Source organism: Vigna umbellata, chromosome 2, assembly GCF_029865625.1.
Source record: "Vigna umbellata cultivar VRB3 chromosome 2, Vumbellata_1.0, whole genome shotgun sequence".
Lineage (NCBI taxonomy): Eukaryota > Viridiplantae > Streptophyta > Magnoliopsida > Fabales > Fabaceae > Vigna > Vigna umbellata.
Window position 1 is genome coordinate 8069959 of NC_142166.1, and position 20804 is coordinate 8090762.

Genomic DNA, 20804 nt, shown 5'->3' on the forward strand with positions numbered 1-20804 from the left:
TTTCATTATTTTATACTCTTAAAAAAAATTATCTTCATATATTTGTATATGTACTCATATTTGCACATGTTTAAATGTTTGAAAAATGTTTATACGTGAAAAAAATTCTTATAAAGAAAACATATTTTATATTTTGAAAGACTTAAATTTTGTAATAGGACTATAATATACTTATTATATGATTGTATATATTTCTTTTATTCACACGTTTGCTTAATACCTAAGTAATATGTAGGAAAAACTAATTTATTTTTTTGAGTTGTTACAACTTTGTTATTTATTAAATAAAAATTTAGAAAAATATAATTTGTTTTTCTTAAATTAATTAGATAAGTATCGATTAAACAAACTTAATAATAATATTGAATAAGTTTGTTCATATACATTAAATAATTCAATTCATTCTCTAGTTAAACAGGTCTTATAATATCTATTAGACAAGTTTATTCACATAATAATTAGACGAGTCTATCAATACATATTATACATTAGACTAATATATTCATATACTGATTAAACGAATTTAACAAATATTAGACGAGTTTAGTTTGCCAATGCATTGATTAAACGAGTCTATCAATAGAAATTAGACTCGTTTATTCATGCATTGATGTGTATTTTTAGCTAATCTACTTTACACATTTATACGTATCATTTATACTTTTAGAGAACCTACTAGAATTTTTTCTCATGTTTTATCCATTATATTTTTGCAAAATCTATTATATTTTTAAATTCTATTTCTATATTTTTTCTAAATAAAACTTTTTTCTAAACAAAATTTTTATATTTCTATAATTTTAAATATTGTTTATATATTTTTTCCAAATAGAAATTTATATTTTTTTCAGAAAAATAGTATTTAAACTGCATCTACTGTCAAATTGTTTAGTTGAGAAAATAAAATACATGTAAATATAGTGGTGGTAATAAAAATGTGAAAGGATGTATTACAGGAAAAAATATATTCAATTTTAAGAGAATAATTCATTTATATGAAAATTTTGAAATGCTTTATAAGAAAATATGATGTTCAATTTCAAAAGAAATTAAAATTTTAGAATTTTATTAGAATAATTTAATTACTTAAAATAAAGAATTTTGAATTTCACTTAAAAACTTGAAATTATTCATATTTTTAAACTCGTATTTTTTTCTTTATATTCTCTACTGAGTTGGGAGTTGTCGACATGTTTAATACTAAAATATTGTTATTGATGTCGATTAAGGATTTCTTTTTATTGATATTGATAGCAATTAAATTGTTAAGATTAATTTTTTTATTTTTATTTTGTAAATCACTATTATTTCTTGTTTAATAATGTCAAGATATTATCTTTCTGATAAATGTAAATTAGATTTCTTCAGTTAATATTTGTCATGATTTGTTTTTGTCAATATTTATAGTGATTATCTCTTAAATATCTCTCGGTAGTGTGTTTAGATTTTCTTTAACATATTTACAGAAAAAAGTTTCAGTCAAATCATTTTCTCCATTTAGTTATATTTGAAAGGAAGGCCTCACACCAGAATATCTATTCCGATTTCTTACAATATTAGAAATATCAGTACAAAAAACAAAGTATGGATTTTGTTTCTTAAATTATTAGATTTGATGCATCATATTTGTGCTATAATTTGAAATTGTATATTTATAAGATAAGATAATTGCTAATATATAATCATATTTATGTCATAATTATACGTGATTAGAATCATACAACACATATAATTATGTCTATAATAATTATTTGAGATTTAATGATGATTTAACACTGCTTTATAAGATGAATAAAAGTTTCCTACATATTGAATCCCTACCTTTGCTCTCTTTTTTTCATTCGTGAATTCTCATAGTTGGAAGTTTCCAAAAGGAACTTTTTTCTCTTTTTATCATCGAAAGCAGTTTGCTTTTTCTTCAAGAAAATTCTTGGTGAGATTTTCTATACTGTCCATCATGATTTTCTTTATCATTTATAATAATAATTTTCACGAACTTTTCTTTATAATTTGTGGTAAAATCCAATTCATGAATTAGTTGTTGTTTGATCTCTGTTCTTTGATCTTAACCTTTGTTGATCAATTTGTATATGTGCGTGTTTCAGAATATGGGTCGTCCAAAATTGATTTTGAAACCCATCACAAATGGGAGAGATCGTGATTTGGCTTTGATGAAGAGAAAGAAGGCATTATTGAAGACAATGTCTGAATTTTGTAGTGTGTGTGGAGTGAAAGCTTGTTTGATTATGTATGATGGCAAAGGTGATTCTCCACCATTGACTTGGCCCCAAGACCCCATTGAGATGCACTCCATCATTCAAAGGTATGAGCGTATGGTGTATGAGAAAATTCCTAAGAACTTTGATCTCAATAACTTTTTTGAGACGAGGAAGAACATGGTTGACAGTGAGATTGCCAAAGTTCAGAAAGAGATCCTTGAGACCAAATATCCCACTTGGCATCCATGCTTCAACAACCTTGGTGCTGAAGAATTGAAGAATTTCATAGCTAGATTGGACAGTAAGCTTGAAGCATGTAATCAACGAACAGTAATGTTCAAATGCAAGAAACAAGATGAAGCCCAATTCAATTTCAAGCAATGCCTGATTCAACCAGAATGTGTTGCTCCAAATCCAACCCAACTGGTTGTCATGAAGGATATTCTCCAAAACCAACTTCCTTTTGCTCCAATGAACCCACTTAATGGTAACCTTGCACCATCTTTCCAACACAATTCTGAAAAAGGCTCTAGTTCTCAATCCCAAAAGCTTAACTTTGATCCAAATCTCATGCAATTGAAGGAAGAGAACAAAGGAGTGGTGGATACATCCAATGCATGCCAAACTGATGTGCTTAAAAATCCTTCAAATAAATTTGATGTGCCTTATGATTTTCTTGATGAGTCCTTTAATCTTTTTGACCAACTTGGTGAAATACAAAGCTTGAATCAACATTGGGGGAATAATCAACAGGATGCACTTGTGGTTGGAGGAAGTATCACAACAATGAATGGTGGTGTTACCGATGATACAAATTTTCATGGAAATCAATACAATACAGAGACCTCTCTTTGCAATTACAATGGAGTTATGCAATCCTATAACTATGACGCATCATGGCAGGATATTGGTTTTCAGCAACAGAATCTGCAGCAAATGGTAACTTTACCTTCATTTCAACCATCAGTAGATAAATTCAAGCAGATCACCACAACAGAGAGCTTAAAAATCTGTTATCCTAACATATGACTTAAATAATATTTGTGGTTCTTTTTTACTCTGTCTTTATATTATGTTAAATACTCATGGTTGGTAACTTGTGTAATTTATACTTATTTTATATAGAGTTTAGTTGTATAAAATAGTACTTGTTCAATATCCATTATTTTTTGTTGAATAATAGTATGTTATTCATTTGACATATATTGAAAACTTACAATAATTACTAAAAAATAAATTTTTATATTTATAAAAGAAAAGAAAAAAATAATAAAGAATAGTGTTAAATAAATATAAAAATTTTGTATGTGTCAAAATATTATTGTTAAAAAAATGTATTTATATTAAAATTATAATAAGTGATTATTAAAAAAATCTGAAAATAATTTAAATAAGCATATCCAAGATAGGTGATCAAATTGTATGATATAAAGTCAATGATGCAATCCTTTTTTTTGCTTGACAAATTAATGTAAGATATTTTGGTAATCATGAATTAATGTAAAATATTTTGGTAATCATGAATTAATATAAGATTTTTGACAAATTCAAGTTAAGAGTTTTATTCGGATGAGGAGAATAAATTATTTGCAAGTTGATATGCAAATATTTTAGGACGTATTTGTTTCTGCAAATGGAAACTCACCAAGCGAAAAGCGATGATTGTGCAAATATCAATGCATAAAAACACAGATAACGATAAAAAACTATGCTTCAGATTTTCTTCGCTCGAATGCAAAGAAAGTAGATGGAAGTATATTTTTATAAATTTTACATTAACTTTTTCTTATAAATTAAACTAAGAATCTATTAAAAAATTAATTGAAAAGAAATAAAAATATTATTTAATTTCACTAATTTAAATTATAATATTTTATTGTTTTGATATATTTTTATTTTGAAATATAATTTCCATTTTTTAATTTAAAATTTATTTTAACTTTAGTTTATATTTTTTATTTTATAATTTCATATATTAAAACATTTTTTAATCTATCAAATTCATTAACATTATTTATAAATTTTTCATAAACTTTCATCTGAAGCCCTTTCATTTTCAAATCACACAAAATTCTATAACATAAAAAATTGAAATGTAAATGATTACATGATGAAATAGTTTCACTTAAAAAGATTTAAGAATTTGTCCTCACCACAATACCTATTCCCACTTCTTACAATAGAAATATCGGTGAAAATTAACTATTGATTTTGTTTCTTAAATTATTTGATTTGATATTGTATGTGTATGTTATAATTCCAAAGTATGTATTTATGTTATAATAGTTAATATATAACTATATGTGTTATAATAACCTGATTAGAATTACATATGTAATCATTAACTCTAAAAGATTGTTTGAGATTTAATGATGATTTAATAGAAGAACACTAAAATATATTCAACCTTTACTTTATATGATTTACTGATTTATTATTTTTTTTGTTATTTTTATTGTAAAATCAAGAATAATGATTTGAATAGTTTTGTTATTCATGAAGAATATTCTGGAGAGTCCTAAGCATTGGATTATCAGTGTTACTTTTACTATGAATTACTACTATAAATAGGTAGTTGAAATAAATTTATTATTGAAAGATTTTGTTTGGACAAATTAATGTAAGATCTCATGGTAACAATGAATAATATGGATCTTTTATTTTGGTCAAAATCAAGGAAATACATTTTCTGCAATGACTTATATAGATATTCAAGATAGTATATCTTTATTTTAAAATTGAGTAATAATTTAATTTAGTCTTAATTATGTTTTAAATTTGGTTATTAAATTTTAATTACTTTTTTTCTGATTGGTTAAATATTTAAAAGTTTTTTATTTTCTAATTTAACTTTTAGAACTTCATTTTTCTGTTTTGAATAACATGACTATTATCTTGTTTCCTTACCATCATATTTAATTATCTTTACATAGTATTTTATTAAAAAAAACTACTGATTAATATTTTTTTCTAACATTTAATATATTAAGAGTTATTTAGAATTATAAAAATATAACATTACAAATTAAAACATTATAATTTAATAAAAACTGATACAAAAACAATGACTGAAATGAATGAGTACTTACTCATTTCCTCTCCATACTAAACCTAAACCTAAACCTTTAAATTATATCCAAACATATCCATGCAAAATCAATCCAACACTCTCAAAAATAAAATAATGCTACAACACAAAAACCAAGCCAATCATAGCAATAAAATTCAAAAAATTCTTACCACCTCATATGTAAATGCAACATTGATACCCTTCACCTATGATATTTAGTACTTCAAATACCAATCTTTTGAACCATTTTTCAGTGAAATTCAATGTTTGGTCTAAGACTTATTTTGTGTTATAGCTACACCCTATATCCTGCGTACTTTATTTAATTTTTTTATCTCTTGTGATTGCTACATCATCCAAATTTGATATATAAAAAAAGTGTTGATAATTCTTGAACAACATAATCATCATATAGTTTTTCTAAGATGATAATTAAATGACTAAAAAATTGACTGAAACCTTTTCTCATTGAAAAGTAATTTTATATAAACACGCACTGTCAAACTGCAGTTTGGTAAAAGTAACCTCACAACACAATTACATGGCATGAGCTTAAATACCTGGTTTCAATGTATTTTGTTTAAATTGTTAGGATGTTCCTTTATAGAGTTCAAAAATTTCAACAAAGGCCCAAATATGTTTTACTAAATAAAAAGGAAGTTGTGGCTGAATTTTTTGGAATAGAGTAAAGTTCGAATTCTGTAAATGTTTAAAACATAATAAACCATATCAGGTACCCATGAAATAAATAAACCAAACATTTTAACTTAGTATGCTAAATATCGCATTAAATGACCATATTCTAAGTCAACTAAAGATCAAAAGAGCTACAACAAAACTTTAACAACCTTCTTCCTAGTATTTACATAGGTTTACAGCCAATTGTAAAGACAAGAATGAAAAATGGCCAGGGAAAGAAAAAGAAAATAACAATGTCTTAAAATTTCCCAGTTAGATTTTACAACTTTACACAGCGCCTTGCTTCAGGTAAGGAAGGTGAAACATGGTTAAAATATTATGGCAATATAATTAACATATCTTCTGGATTCCTGTGTAATCAAAATTTACATACCTATCAAACAGCCATTAGAGGGATAATCTAATAAAATTTTCTTCACAGACCTGCAGGCAATGGATGCAAAATCATGAAAGCATATGAAGATAGGAAGGAATAGCAGACAATCATTAAAGCAGTGATAGTCAGCTATTTAATACAGGCCAAGTCTATGAACTTATAATCCAAACCTAAAGGACTGTCGGGCAGATTAAAAAAGGTCCAAAAACCACCTCTCTTCTAGAATAAACCACATAAACATACATATCATATCATATGCACAAACACAGATACTTAACTTCCAATATTTCCATTCGATCACATATAGTTAAATTGTTCACTGTAGCATACTGATGATATAATGACAATAATATATTACTCCTTTTAAAATATATCACCTCCTGTTGTAGTTGTTATATTAGATTACCTCAAACAAGTCCACTGCACTAAGGTTGACTTATAAGTCGATACTCTGGAGAGGGTTACACTGATACGGCTGCGTAAAACATTTAAGTTTAATAAACTATATCGAAAGATACAACACTACAGGCAACACTCAACATCCTCCGGCTGTCAGCCATAGCATTAGGGATATCCTATCCATTTGTAAACCATTGAAGCAAAATCATTGTCACACAGGTAATTCAATCTTAACTTATGTTTTCTAATATACACCAATGGCAATCCTAATAAATGACACTTCTTATATCACCCGCGTACCATTATAGAGGATGATAATAGTAAATTTATTACTAGTAAAGTATATAGCAGTACAGCCAAGTATGTGATACTCAAGAATATTTACAAAATTATATTATTCTCCTTCCACCTGTGCCAACTGTTTTCCACAATGACAATAAAAGTCTAGATACATATGAAGGAAATGGTCAAGTTATCAAGATAAGCATTACAACTGATCACTTGGAAGCTTAGAAAACAATTTAGTTGATATATAAAATGATTGCTTGAACCAGAACTCAGTACAGGATAATCTTGAATGGAAATTTATATCAAGTTAGTTTGAAGTTTAAAGAAATAATGGAAAACGCGGGAAAGCTAGTTTGTTACCTCTCAAATCTTGACAACTCAATTGAAATTATCAAGGATGATGGCTTCCAATTCAGACCTGATAGTGGCCAAAATACTTTATGTCTACAATGATGATGCACATTTAAAATTAAAGACAGTATAAGCATCCCTCATTCACAATTTTGATATACCATTCTTGACAATTAATCTTTCAATAAGTTTCAGAAACCAAAGGAATAATTTTTATTAACCACTTAATAGTTTATTGCAAGTGTGTTAAGATTATCAGGTTAAGAGCAATTCTCTATCTTTCTTCCATCTGATTACCAAAAAAATTTCAAGCATTGAACTCCAAAAAAGTATATTCAGCCATTTCTTGCATAGTCAACCTTTTTATTTAGTGAATGATCTTGGTCTTGAGTCCTGGTATCTTTTATGGAAAGAGTAAGGAAGAACTCCCCACTCCCCAATTAATAGAATAAAAGACAAACTATTGAACTTGCGTCAGCACCTCCCAGTGACAAAGGCCCTAATTTCCTCTCATATATGACAAGATGATCTATGTCTAACTTCCCATCATATATAGGTAACACGCCTTATTCAGACCATGTAACTAACTCAATCTTAAAATTAACTAATGGGTAACTAACCTATTGTAACTAACTGCAAATTGGGGTCACCTAACAATACTCCCGTCCAAAAATAAAAAGCATTCACATTGTCTTCAAGATGAAATCGCTTACAGCTGCAAGTTCAACCAGAGTTCCAATTATTTGAAGTATGACAACCAAGCCAAATCCCACCCCCACAGCAGCTCCAAAGATATCATCAAGCCATTCTTGGTCAAATGCAACTAGTTGAATACCTCTATTCTTTTCCAATGACATATTTTTGTAATATTATTGGCTGTGAAACTAAGTATCAATTGGCCCAGCACAGGACTGAGATTCTGACTCCCTTCCGAATTGCACCAAGGTAAGTGGCACAAGATGATAACTATAGCAACGCTTCACTTTCTTTTGTTGGATCTGACCCAATAAATTAGAAAAGAAGCTCAGCCTACAAGCTCCATTTGCACACAACCAAAAAGAAACTAATGCCACAGTACTGGGCTTAGAACAACAGAACAAATATATCATATATGGGCTTGACTAATTAGGCTAATGAATTGGGGTTGGCTCCTTCTCCCTTCCTGTCTGTTCTACTGGTATGAGGTGGGACAGCAACCACCCCATCTTTTGACCCCACTATTATCATTGCATCGGTTACCACACACATCTTGATCTGTTAGTAATGGTAGTACAACTTGGTCAATGAGCTAGACATTGCCTAAGACTTTAACTCTTGTTAGCTCGTGAATGGAATTAATGTTTGGGCCAGCAGAACCACTTCCTTCTCGACCCTCTTCATTTTCAAGGTAACATAGACCATATCCCCACATATCAATGCTTTGGATAACTAAGACAAATCCAATCTTTCTGTCTCTGTTTCATGCGCCATACGTGTCCTTTGCCATTCTGATGATGGAATCTGGGTTGGTGTACACATGTGACAGAATGACTACCCATTCTCCTAAATGGAAGCATTTGAGTCTGGTGGTTGAAGCAGTGGTTTACACACTAGTGCCTGAGCTCCTACACAGCTGATGGTAGGTTGACTAGAACTCATCGGGTTTTACTATCTCTCACATCTTCGTCCATGCACATACTAAGGTTTCTCTTATTCTCAATCAACTGATTTGCTAAATTATCACTCTTGTTCTTTGTTTCTTTTGCTTCCTCCCCATTGATGTTCTATCCACAACCTTGATTACGGTTTTGGAACTCTAATTTTGCTGCTGGTTCCAATTAACAACAGTTTGTTTTATCTCGAATGTGAAGGTTCTTGCTTTTCACCCTTGTATCTACATTCTTGAGTCTGTTTCTCGGCTCCCATGGGTTCTCCTCATCCCAAACTCAATCCTCTTAATCAAAAGTACTCTCTGGATGAAGTCTTTTGACTGCTTCCTTCACATAGGTAAACCAAATTTCCCTTTTAATTACTCTGTTTCTACTGATTGAGAACAACAATGCCATTACAGCCTAAGATAACTCCTTTTCTAACACCATGGCCTCAAAATATTCTCTACACGTTTATTGGCCACCAATAGGCCTCTTTTCCATCAAAAGTTCGAATTATTTTCAAAATCTTCATCATACCCACAGCTACAATACAATATTCTGATACCAGTCAATAGAAATCAGATATCTTTACTGGAAAGAACAGGAAAGAACTACATCAAATTTCCCAACGCCAATAGGCCCCCAATTTCCTCCCCCATACAACAAGATGATCTATTTCTCTCCCTCCCTTCTTATTTATGGGCAACATGACTTATTCAAACTATTGAACCTAACTAACTAATTAGTAGCTAACCTATCATACTGCTAATGTGGTAACCTAACAAAGAACCATTTGATAAAAAGTTTTAGAGAATATACTTAATAGTCCCAACTTGTATCCTTGTGAAAGCCCAGACACAGGATTTTCTCTTTCCTCATCCTTATCTATTTTATTATTATTTTCACAACCCAGCCAGATGGCATTATGAAATTGAACAGAAACAATAAAGGGATGGGCCCGACACATTTAACAAATACACATCTATGCATATCATAATACGGATATTTAACCCAGGACATAACTGAAAAATCCAGAAACATGAGCCATCACTTGATTTTGAATATATTCAGCACAGTAACTCAGGTCATATGAATATCTAGATGACATAAATAGACCAGAGGAAAGGACTAAAGAATATGTAGATTTCTGATTTATTAAACAACACAAGATACATGATATATATAGATACATGGAGAATTCAAAATAAGAAAAAATTGAAGCTGGATCTACAGAAATGGTCCGGATTACATTATGTACAGGAAATCTCTTAAAAGAAAGCTATTTATTTACATAAAATCAAATTAAATATGTTATAAATTGAAACAAAGTCAACTAAGACTATGTTTGGACCAACATTCTTCTTTATATTATATCTTAAGAACTACTTTAAAGTTAAAGCTCAAAATAAGAGCTCTAAAAATAAATTAGTTGTTTGGTAATTTTCAATTTTTTTAAAGTTTAAAAGAGGACTCGAGAGTGATGGCAGAAGAGCAGAGGAAGAGAGAGAGAAAGAGGGGAGTACAAAAGACAGAAAGTGGGTACAGAGAAATTGAGAGGACAGGGAGAGAGATAGAGAAAGAGAGTAAATGACAACTTGTTTTGAAAACACCACCTAGCATTTTAAAAATAAAATAACTATTGAGAGCTCTTTAAAGAAAATGTTCCAAACTTATTTTAAGGAGAAGAGAAAATAAAAGAGTTGGCTAAATACTACCTCAATCAAATATGTATATATCATCCTGGGCTGGCATTGCAATCTACTTAATATTTCAACAGCAAGGAAAAGCGGATGCAGGAACAATTTTTCATTGAATCATAAACAGCAGGATGATGAACTAAACACTTATTTATCTGGATGTTTAGATAATGAAAGGGATTAATTTGGCATCCGTATGCTGCAATTAGTTTCAAAATGCAACCGAAACCTTAAATGAAACAAGGTTATCATCATACATAGCTATCCTCAAAACTAAAGTATCCAAGTAACTGGAACCTTAAATGAAACAAGATTATCATCATACATAATTATCCTCAAAACTATACTATTCAATTATTTTCACGAACTTGATGTTTCATGTCTATGATCATATATTTGTATGTTTCAAATTGAAAGATTAATAAATAAATAGTATTCAATCTCATCCATAGAACTGTTAACTTGATTGTCACAAATTCAGCTCTAAAAAATTTACCCCTTTTCAATTTGTACTTTCTCAGTTTTTCCTACTATTTTTTACTGTTCCTGGACAAATAGTTCAGTATTTCTTAATATATCAAACTAAAATTGCCTCTTTAGACGACAAATTACACACTTCATCAATCAATGTCCATAAGAAAATATTTGAATCATAACATTAAAGGAGTATATGTCAATAAAAAGATTAATAAAAGGTTCCATTTCTATCAGCACGCATGAAAATTGATTGGCCTTTAATATGAAACACAAATGAAATATGTAACTTTCAGAACTATATTCCTTAATATGATAAATTTCATGTACACCCCCACGGAATATTCAAACTTTTACTGTACAAGGACTAACACGAGGAAGTGAAGACAAAGAGATGGTGGCTACAACTACCTTTTGAGAGAAACACAGAACTCCACATTTGTCAACTGAGAAGAAAGGGGAACCAATTCTGGACTCAACAATAAGATAACCAATAGTTTATTTTATAGGTTAATTCATCTCAAACTCAAATAGAAAGGAGGCTTTAGCATCTAATTAGAGGCCAATTTTTTTCTTAATCCTAGAAGAAAGAAGATCAGCTAAATTTGGTCTAATGAGAAACCTTATTCTTTGTTACCATATCTCTTTGCTATGATAGGGCGGACATCATCAGCATCAGCCAAGGTCTCAAGAAAAGGAAGTAGTGACATCAGTGCGCAATCTAATGGATCATCAAACCAACTCTTTATAGGAATACCATTATTCACTTGCAACCGGAAAACCTGAAATGCATTATATAAGAATAGAAGGATTAAATACCCAAGAATATTCATTAAAGAAAATAATATCTCCCCACCCCTATCCAGGGTGATGGGAGCCTCTATGTGTTTATAAGTAGGGAAAGGGATGAAGAGTTGAGAGAAGGGGATGGAAGAGAGTTATCTCCTCTTGTATGGATGTTTAAGGATGTGAAGGAGAGAATGAGGACTATTTTCCTCTTTAAAATAAAGCCTTCAACCCCAGCCCAATCATGCGGGGAAAAGAAGAAAACTTCCTCCACCCTTCCCTTATTTAAAAACTTTCAGACAAGGTCCGACTAAATTTCCCTTCCTTTACCTTACATCCAAACACCAAAGACAAGGTTATTAAGTTATTATTAACTCATTGTAAGCAATCTCAAATTTCTTCTATTGTATTATTGTCTTGGCAAATGTTAAAGCCCAATGCTCATCTAATGCTTGCTGAAGGAGTCCAATTGATAACTTGCGAAGCTTTTACCATAATAAGTTTATATGTGCCTTAAACCTTCTAATATTTACAACAATTAGAAAAGCGAAATATTTTTAATTACCCTCAGACACAAAATAGCACTATGGTCAGAGTTGAATACTAAACAGATATTATAAACTACTTAAAACTTGGGAACTGAAGACAATAGTTGAACCAACAAAAGTGAGCAACGGGTTACATACCTGAGGTGAATTATCAATTATAGCAACTTTTGCAAGATCAACACCTAATATAGTAAGATCTTTTGTGTAATTTCCATCTGAGAAAAGGCATGATTCTCTATACATGCGACGAGAGATAAATCTTCCATCAGGATCCAATATATCAAGTAGTTGCTTTGCATATATGCTCTGGCTGGCAGTAAAAATAACTACTTCAAACATCTCTGATACTCTCTCCAAGAATGCATGGAGATACGGCCTTTGTTTCACATATACCGTGTATTCTTTCATATTGAAGAAAACACTAAAAGTGAAATCCGCATCATCACAGTGTTCCAGTGTAGAATGAACAAGCGTTTCTGGATACAAGAAAACATGACAGGTGGCTAGGTAAAAAGTCTTTTCAAACAGTAAATATTTCAAGAAATTCAGAAAAATGATAAATCTGCTTTGTATGAATGAAATAGACAAATATCATCCAGTAGAGATGCGTAAACAAATCAGTCAAACTATGCCACTGTTCGGTAGAGAGGAAAGGGAAGGACATGGGAGGGTAAAAATGATATGGTGTGTTTGGTGGAAGAGAAGAGAAGAAATACTTGAAGAGACATTATACTATTTGCCACCTATTTTTATTCATCTCGCTATCTCTCTCCTCAGCTCATCTCTATTCTTCTTTAATCAAACACCTTTTAATTTCTACATTATTTCTACTCTACCAACTTATTTCTACTCTACAGTTTCAAAAAGTATGTTTAATAGTCAGTTAATTGAGAAATTAAAGAAAAAAATTCCAACTTATTCCTAATTCTTATTCAATTAGAATTAAACGTCTTATTATATAATTGTATTAGAGTAGGCTTGGGCTATAGTACTTATCCTAAATATGTTTTGAGCTGCTAGTATTTTGTATTTTACAACAAACCATAGCACACAATATCAATTTGAGATTATATTTTTCTATTTTTTTATTCTCTTTTACTTATTACCTATATCCTGTGACTATGATTTCAACAATACGAATGTTTGTTCCTTGCCAATAAATGTATAGCATATATCCATGTTTAAATATGCATCTGATATTTACAAATTGTTTCTCTGGGCAAAATTAATATTATTTTTGACAATTTAGGTGAAAATAATAAGCTTTGCCATGTCATGGACAAAAAATATATTCACATGGATACCTTTTTTGAGCTAAAGCATTAAAAAGTCCGAAGATAAATAATCCAAATTTTATTCTTAAGCAAAAGTAAAGTCACATATTTTCATGGTAGAGACCAATCTGTATAAATAACAATTATAAAGTGAAAAAAGGTTGTCATGCATCAAAAGCAACTTATAATCATAATAAATAAGGAATGGTGAATTGATATTATAAAGATAATTTAAGTTAATGGTGTCAATTTATCTCAATGCTATATTAATAACTATTGATTATTAATATTCTGTGGGAGAAATGCTAAATTATTTTCTTACCATCTAAATCAAGCACTAGAGTTATTGATTTTCTTCTTGGAGATTGCTTAGGAATTAGGGTTGGCTGCCCATTCCCTTCTATTTCTGATAGATCGGGTAGATTCTTGATAAATGATTGTGGATCAAAGCACTCTGATTTATCCAAGTCACTTTTAACATCTAACTCCTGGTTGCAGGATCTTATCTGACCCATTGCCGAATACAAACTGGCACTTTCTCGAACCATCACAGTTTCTTCAAATGATATGAGATCAGAAGTACAGCCAACTTTAATATCATCTTCGAGAGCAGGCAGGATCATGTACTGTTCAGATGCAGTAAACATGGAAGGCTCAGCAGATGCATAATCAGATAGACAGTTGGTTTCACTGATATCATCATCAAAGGAATTTCCACCAAAGGGTAAGCTTGTAATGATCATGTCAGAAATGTAAAAGTCAGACACATCACATGTCTCATAACCACATATGGTTCTTCCCTCATCAGCTCCCAGTCCTTCCAAGTTTGCATCACCAATGCTCCCTAAAATAGAATCCAAGTATAAATGATGACAATCAAATAATCAGGAGGTAAGAGGCATACATTGTGATGCAGGCAGTTCAATATAAAAAAGAAACTTAAGAATCAAACACCTCTAACTAATCTGGTCCACTGGGAAATAGTGTTCGACTGTAAATCTCACAAATTTACAGTGTAGAAATTTTAAGCCAAAATATTACATGTTCAATCATAGGGGTATTTCACCACTTTCGTTTTAGGGCCTTAAATTCTTGTTTTAGTCAGGCAGACTTTGGTTTTAAATTCTTGCACACACAGCATTCGTTATTAAACATAAAAGAATTAAAAGGAGTGCTTTTTAGCATTATCACTTTATGCACACACAAACAGAACCACCAAACTTTGAAGTTTCCTTAATAAAAATAATCAAACCAAATAATCTTGATAATTCTATGTTTAAACATGCGTCTAGAAAATTCATCAATGAAGGTAACAAAATACTTATGCCCTAAAACAAAAGTGACATGACTTGGAACCCATATATTAGGAAGAAAAACATCCAAAGGAGCATGAGCTTGTGACTTTGACACCGTAACAAAGCATACATGTTTCGAAGCTAACAAGCTCAACACTCCAAGTACTATACTATACATGAGGACCGATAAGGAACCATTTTCTTTGACTTCTTTTATACCCAAATGACCCAGCTAATAGTGAGGAAGGTGGCAGATTCTATAATGGTAAAATCAATTGAGGATGAAGATTAAGGGTTCCTACCCCATAAACATATATATAAATAAACACTCCGAGATAAAACAAAAGCAGTTCTTATTACAAGAATGTAAAAACTATAAAATATGGGCAAATGAAGTGTAAAACATGCAAGGTTGGTCGAGACTAAAAATTCATTAGTGGTCACATGACAACTTAAAGTATTGTGATTTATCTTGACTATTTAATATGAGCCAATGATCTTTATTTAATTTATCAATGTTTTTTTAAGAAAAAAAACAGTGGAAATTGTTCTAATTGAAACAGTCTAGAATGGGCTGAAAAAAAAAAATTGAAGCATCCCAAAACCAGAAAATAACCGGTCAAACTGGTCCAAAAACAGCTTAAACCAGTTTTTATTTTTTTTTCAATTTTTTAAATTTTAATCTGTAACATTTTTAAGATAAATAAAAAGATATATTTTAAGATTTCACATGAGTATAAATTATTTTCAATTATTTTAAAATGTAACGTAGTCATTCATATAACTTAAAATTGAAGATCCTGATTTCTTATAACTTTTATGTTATTTTATTACACAAAATATCACAGATAAAAATCTTATTATTACCAGTTCAAACATTGAATCTTGAAATCAATGTTTTAACCGGGTCAATAACCAGTCCTCTTTAAGAACACTGAAATATATTTTTCTGGTTTATCATTCTTGAGTAACTCGCATTCATATATAAATATGTGTGTATACCGAAGATTGTTTCAAGGTTTAAATATGTTTTTATTCTCTTAAAATAATGCAATGGTTTCTTTAGTCCCTACAAAAGTTTCATTCATTTTGAACAACTGTATTTACCAAAAATGATGGGATTTTCATGTTATTACTATCCTGTGAGGGACTAAGACTAAATATGTCAAGTGTAGGAACTAAAAATTAATTTAAAATGGACTAAAAGTATGTGATATTTTCAAGAATAAAAAAAAACATTGAACACATCTTTGTTTTATTTTTAACCATTTATTTTACATATATAGTTGAGATTCAGTCCCTCTACGCTTTCATCCCTTTTCTCCTATTAAAATATGTATAAGAGCATAAAAACAAGTACATTTGTCATTTTGAAAATGTGAGAACTATAAATTTAGATCATATAATGATACACGGATGGTCAAGATCAAAAATTAGTCAGCGACCACATAAGAAAGTCATATATATGATAAAGGATATTTCATTATTCTCATGTCTCATACCTGCATCTTTTTCAGTATAATGTTGTGAATGATCTTCAATGGGCTCAAAAGCAGGAGAAAATATTGTTTCTAAGCTTGCTGTACAGGGGTTGGTTAGTTCCTAGAAAAAAGAGAACGAATTGTCAGTTGTGCATGATAAAAAAGTTCAAATCTCACGGATACAGGTATAGAGTAATGATTGACAAGATATGAACATTAGCATAAAAATCTACTATTATTTTTAAAATGCCAAGGAAAAAATATTTAGCTTCCATATTAAATTGAAGCATCACATCCCGGACCAATCATCCTTTATTCTTCTCTCAATGTGTTCAGATATCATATGGCATAACATAACTTTTAAACAGGAAAGCTATGTTACGCTCAAAACTTCTAGAAGTAGTTCCTCAATGCTCTCACTATAACCAAAACTAAAGCTTCTAGAAATATGCTTTAATTAGGAAAAGACATAATTTATTTATCTGGGAGAGAATGATATATATAATATAGCACGGATATATCAGTATAGTTACAGTACATACCCAAATTAAGTTGACTACGGGGTGCTTGCCAACCATCAAAAGTCAGATAACATTTCTAAAATCCTAGACGTGTTTGGTATTCCACAATAATTCAATAAACTTATTCTTGATTAACTAATTTTTTTAAGTCTAAACTAGTTCGAACAAATCCAGGATGTGGTTATTTTATTTGTAAAAAATTATCTATAAATACTTTTAGGAGAGTAAAATAATAATAAAATATTAATGAAACAAGGTTTACCACAAGTAAAAATTACTTTACACACAAATTAAAAATATGAATTTATAGAAGCTATATGAGAGAGTTTCTACAAATTACTTATGCATATGCTAATTTTAGCTTATAGAAAAACACATTTCATTTTTCCTTCTTATTTTTTTCCTAAAAGTGTTTATGGAGAAGTTTGTCTAAATAGATCAAAAGTAAGTTGTTTTTAAAATAACCAGTGTATGGTTTTAATTTATTCCTCTCCCTGTTTCTCATTTGTCTACTAAACTAGTATGTAAAAGAAAGATACACAAAGCATTGACAAAAAGAAAGTATTAAACAAGAAGTGAACTTCCAAAAAACAATTGTCTAAAGCCAATAAATCAAACTCTACCATTTTTCCCAGGACAGAAGAACAAACAGAAAATTGGTGCTCTGATTCAGACTTCTCTTTATCCAGAAATTCTTTGCTGTCAACAGATTGATCGCATGCTATGTCTTTCGGCTGTGTCCTTGAGGAAACTACAGAGAAAGAGCAAGAACTATCAAATGTGAAGAATTGAAATGAAATAATTTAAGCACAATCCCATGAATCAGGAGATTGTTAGTCAGAGAGTAAAATGCCCATTATTGCAGCAGAGTAACAGATTGTGTAGAAAACAACAGCAAGAAATGAATACAAAGTTCTATAGTTGGCCCACTCTACTCAGTCAAAAGATCAAGAACTAGTTCTGTTATACCAAATGAATCTTACCATAACAATTTTATCTGTTCCATAATCTAACACTAAAACTTTTAGAAAACCCCAAATAATGGTTTAATAGCTGTACATTAATGATGCAGTACAGCTGCACTTTGGAAAACTATGATCAAAGATTCCAACACATTACAAATAGAACAAATTTATGACAATGAAGAGTCCTGAAGATTACAGTTCAGAAATTCATAAAGGGCTTACCAGAAACGAAAATTTTAAATCTCAGATTAAAAATCTAGATTGGTATCACAGACAACAATCTTTCGTACATCCTCATTTGTGTGGCTCAGAAGCATCAACTTAGATGACCATGGAAAAGACTGGTAATCCACATTATCTAGGTAAAGACTACCCTTACGGAAGTAAAGTAGCTTCATTTTTGGATCTCTTTGCTTTTGTCATGTCTTTCTTTTTCTCATTTTTTATTTATAGCAAGGATTTAGATCTTCTCACCTGAATTTTCCATATGACTATGCCATGTGATGGTTAACATTACATAGGACAATTTATTAGTCCCTATGTAGGGGTGTAGCTTCCATTGCAGGAGTTCCTTAATTTCTTCACTTTCTCACATGACATGGTCAATTGAAAAACTAACATGAGAGAATCTACATCCAAAGGAAATTTTGAGATGTTCTTAAATTTGTCTTTTCTAGTATAATGCCAAAAGTAATGTATTTCACACATCACTTGTTTTCTTAATTAACAAACAAGTGAAGATAATAATTGATCAGGTGGATCAGCATGAACTGTTTTGTAACTTGCAAATTTTCATAAATTATGAACAATGAAAAGTCACTACTTATTCATAATAAAGAAAATCTCAATATCATGAATTAATGTGATCTCTTGTCCACACATGAAAGATTAAATCAGTAGCATATTATATAATATATGTTAAAAATAGCAAAAAGGTAAGATGAAGAAGAACAACAAAGTTAAATGCGAAAATCATTGATAAAGACACTGATTAGCAAAATAAAAAGGAAATCAAATAGATACTAAGAAAAAAGTCTCAAACAGATTGGAAACTGGCTCCTACCATCTAGGTAAGTAGTGTCTATTTCAGCCTTCTGTGTAGAGATCATGATTTTAGAACATGGGCTTTTGGCGATAACTTTTGATTTCGAACACACATGAAGGTCCTTTGTTTCTGTTAAACAGCTCACGCTTACTTTGCTCTTCATTTTTAGGGATGGCATTTGATTTGTGCTTACAGTAGGTGCAACAATCTTGCACTGGGCACATCTGTTGGGAACCAAAGTCCCTCTAGACAGTCAAAGCAGCAGAGGCTGTTGCATAAAAAGAGAATAAAAATCTAAATTTCCAATTATATAATAGACAGTAGGAAAAATAAATAAAGAATTTTTAATAAAAAGAAGTCACACAAAAAGCAAGCAGCTTTTTATATCAGAATTTAGAAGCATGCATTTGCCAATCAGAAACTAAAAGCCCAAGTATATAAGACTTTCAAAACATAGAGTCCACAAAAAATAAAATACCTCACTAAACAATTATTTCCCAAAATACAAGCAAGCCTAAAGGAGATCACAGTAGTAGTTTACAATTGCTTACACAATGTGAAAATCAACTTACAAAACATTAGATTCAAGTTTGAATTAATTAATCTAACCTATATTCATAATTTTCCAGGCTCCACCCTTGAGGCGATCATATTAAGGAAGTTCAAATTTAAGTTCAAATTTCTTTCATATCCATCTTTTCGTTCTTAGGATAATAATTACTCACCACAATAGCCTAATTTATAAGAACTAAAATTACTTAAATCAAAGAAATCAAAAACATAATCTCTTCCTGAGTTCTAAAACCTGACTAGTAAATCCCTATTTTACATTCTAAAGAAAAATCTCTATGACCATTTTCTATGGTTGCATGTTTCCAGTTATAGTTATTTTCTAATCGCCAAAAGAATTTAACCTGAACTCCATGACCTCCAAAACCAAAAGCCTTTAAAAAGTCAAAACCCAAAACCCCAAGTCTCAAAATACACACGAAACTCATGAATTGACGCCTCAAATCGGAAGTCAACCCGAAAATATTCCCAGCAAAAACCAAGCAAATCACAATTGCCACACATGCAGACCCAAAAACCGAACCACAGAAAGATTCTCACCACAAATTGAAAACATAACAACCAAGTCTCAGCTTCCACTTACACACCAGCATAACTAACAAACAACTGCATGACCAAGAAACAGTTTCTGAAAAAAAAAATTATGAACAGAAAAGGACAAAAATAATTTACCTGAAAAAAAAATGTGAAAGGGTGATTGAGAGTGAAATTGGAGAGGCGATTATTACCTGTGTGGTGGTGGCAACCGAACCAACCCTTAGTTTCTCTCTCTAAAATTCCATTTGGGTTAGGGTGAGAAAAGAGAGAGAAAGAGAATGGACAGTGTGAACCTTCAAGTAGTATATGTGTTGTTGGATGATGGTTCTGACGGCTGGGATGGGATCTGTGCATTCAACCGCTAGGAGAATGACGCGTGGCATAGTGGAACCAGCTCAATGTGACGCGTTGACACGTGCTATTTCGCGGAAAGAGAGGACCTTCATGGCGGGAGGGTAAAAAATTCCCCACTCACTCTATAAAAAGTGTCAGCCACGCGCCTCCTATTTGTTTGGTCCTTTTTCGTCACTTGTGCATAGTTGTTCAAGTTTGAAGTCAACTTTATCAGTTACAAATGA

The 20804-nt window shown here is 30.7% G+C and overlaps 2 protein-coding genes across 4 annotated transcripts; one reads left to right on the forward strand and one right to left on the reverse strand.

Annotated features, from left to right (window-relative positions):
- The first annotated feature begins 1829 nt into the window (after positions 1-1829).
- LOC148203336 (uncharacterized) lies at positions 1830-3375 on the forward strand. Its single transcript, XM_088105976.1, has 2 exons — positions 1830-1933; positions 2106-3375. The coding sequence occupies exon 2, from the start codon at positions 2109-2111 to the stop codon at positions 3246-3248; it is 1140 nt and encodes a 379-aa protein (XP_087962102.1). The 5' UTR covers positions 1830-1933; positions 2106-2108; the 3' UTR covers positions 3249-3375.
- A 2659-nt stretch (positions 3376-6034) lies between these two features.
- LOC124839328 (uncharacterized) lies at positions 6035-20500 on the reverse strand. Of its 3 annotated transcripts, none has more exons than XM_088105973.1 (8): positions 20418-20493; positions 20230-20295; positions 19138-19387; positions 17733-17860; positions 16610-16709; positions 14135-14656; positions 12677-13014; positions 6035-11986 (listed from the first exon to the last, which is right to left on the reverse strand). In XM_088105973.1, the coding sequence occupies exons 3-8, from the start codon at positions 19295-19297 to the stop codon at positions 11828-11830; spliced, it is 1407 nt and encodes a 468-aa protein (XP_087962099.1). In that variant the 5' UTR covers positions 19298-19387; positions 20230-20295; positions 20418-20493; the 3' UTR covers positions 6035-11827. The 3 variants fall into 3 exon arrangements, with proteins under 3 accessions (XP_087962099.1, XP_087962101.1, XP_087962098.1); XM_088105975.1 differs by having other exon boundaries at positions 20230-20317; positions 20418-20474; XM_088105972.1 differs by lacking the exon at positions 20230-20295 and having other exon boundaries at positions 20418-20500.
- Positions 20501-20804: the final 304 nt, after the last annotated feature.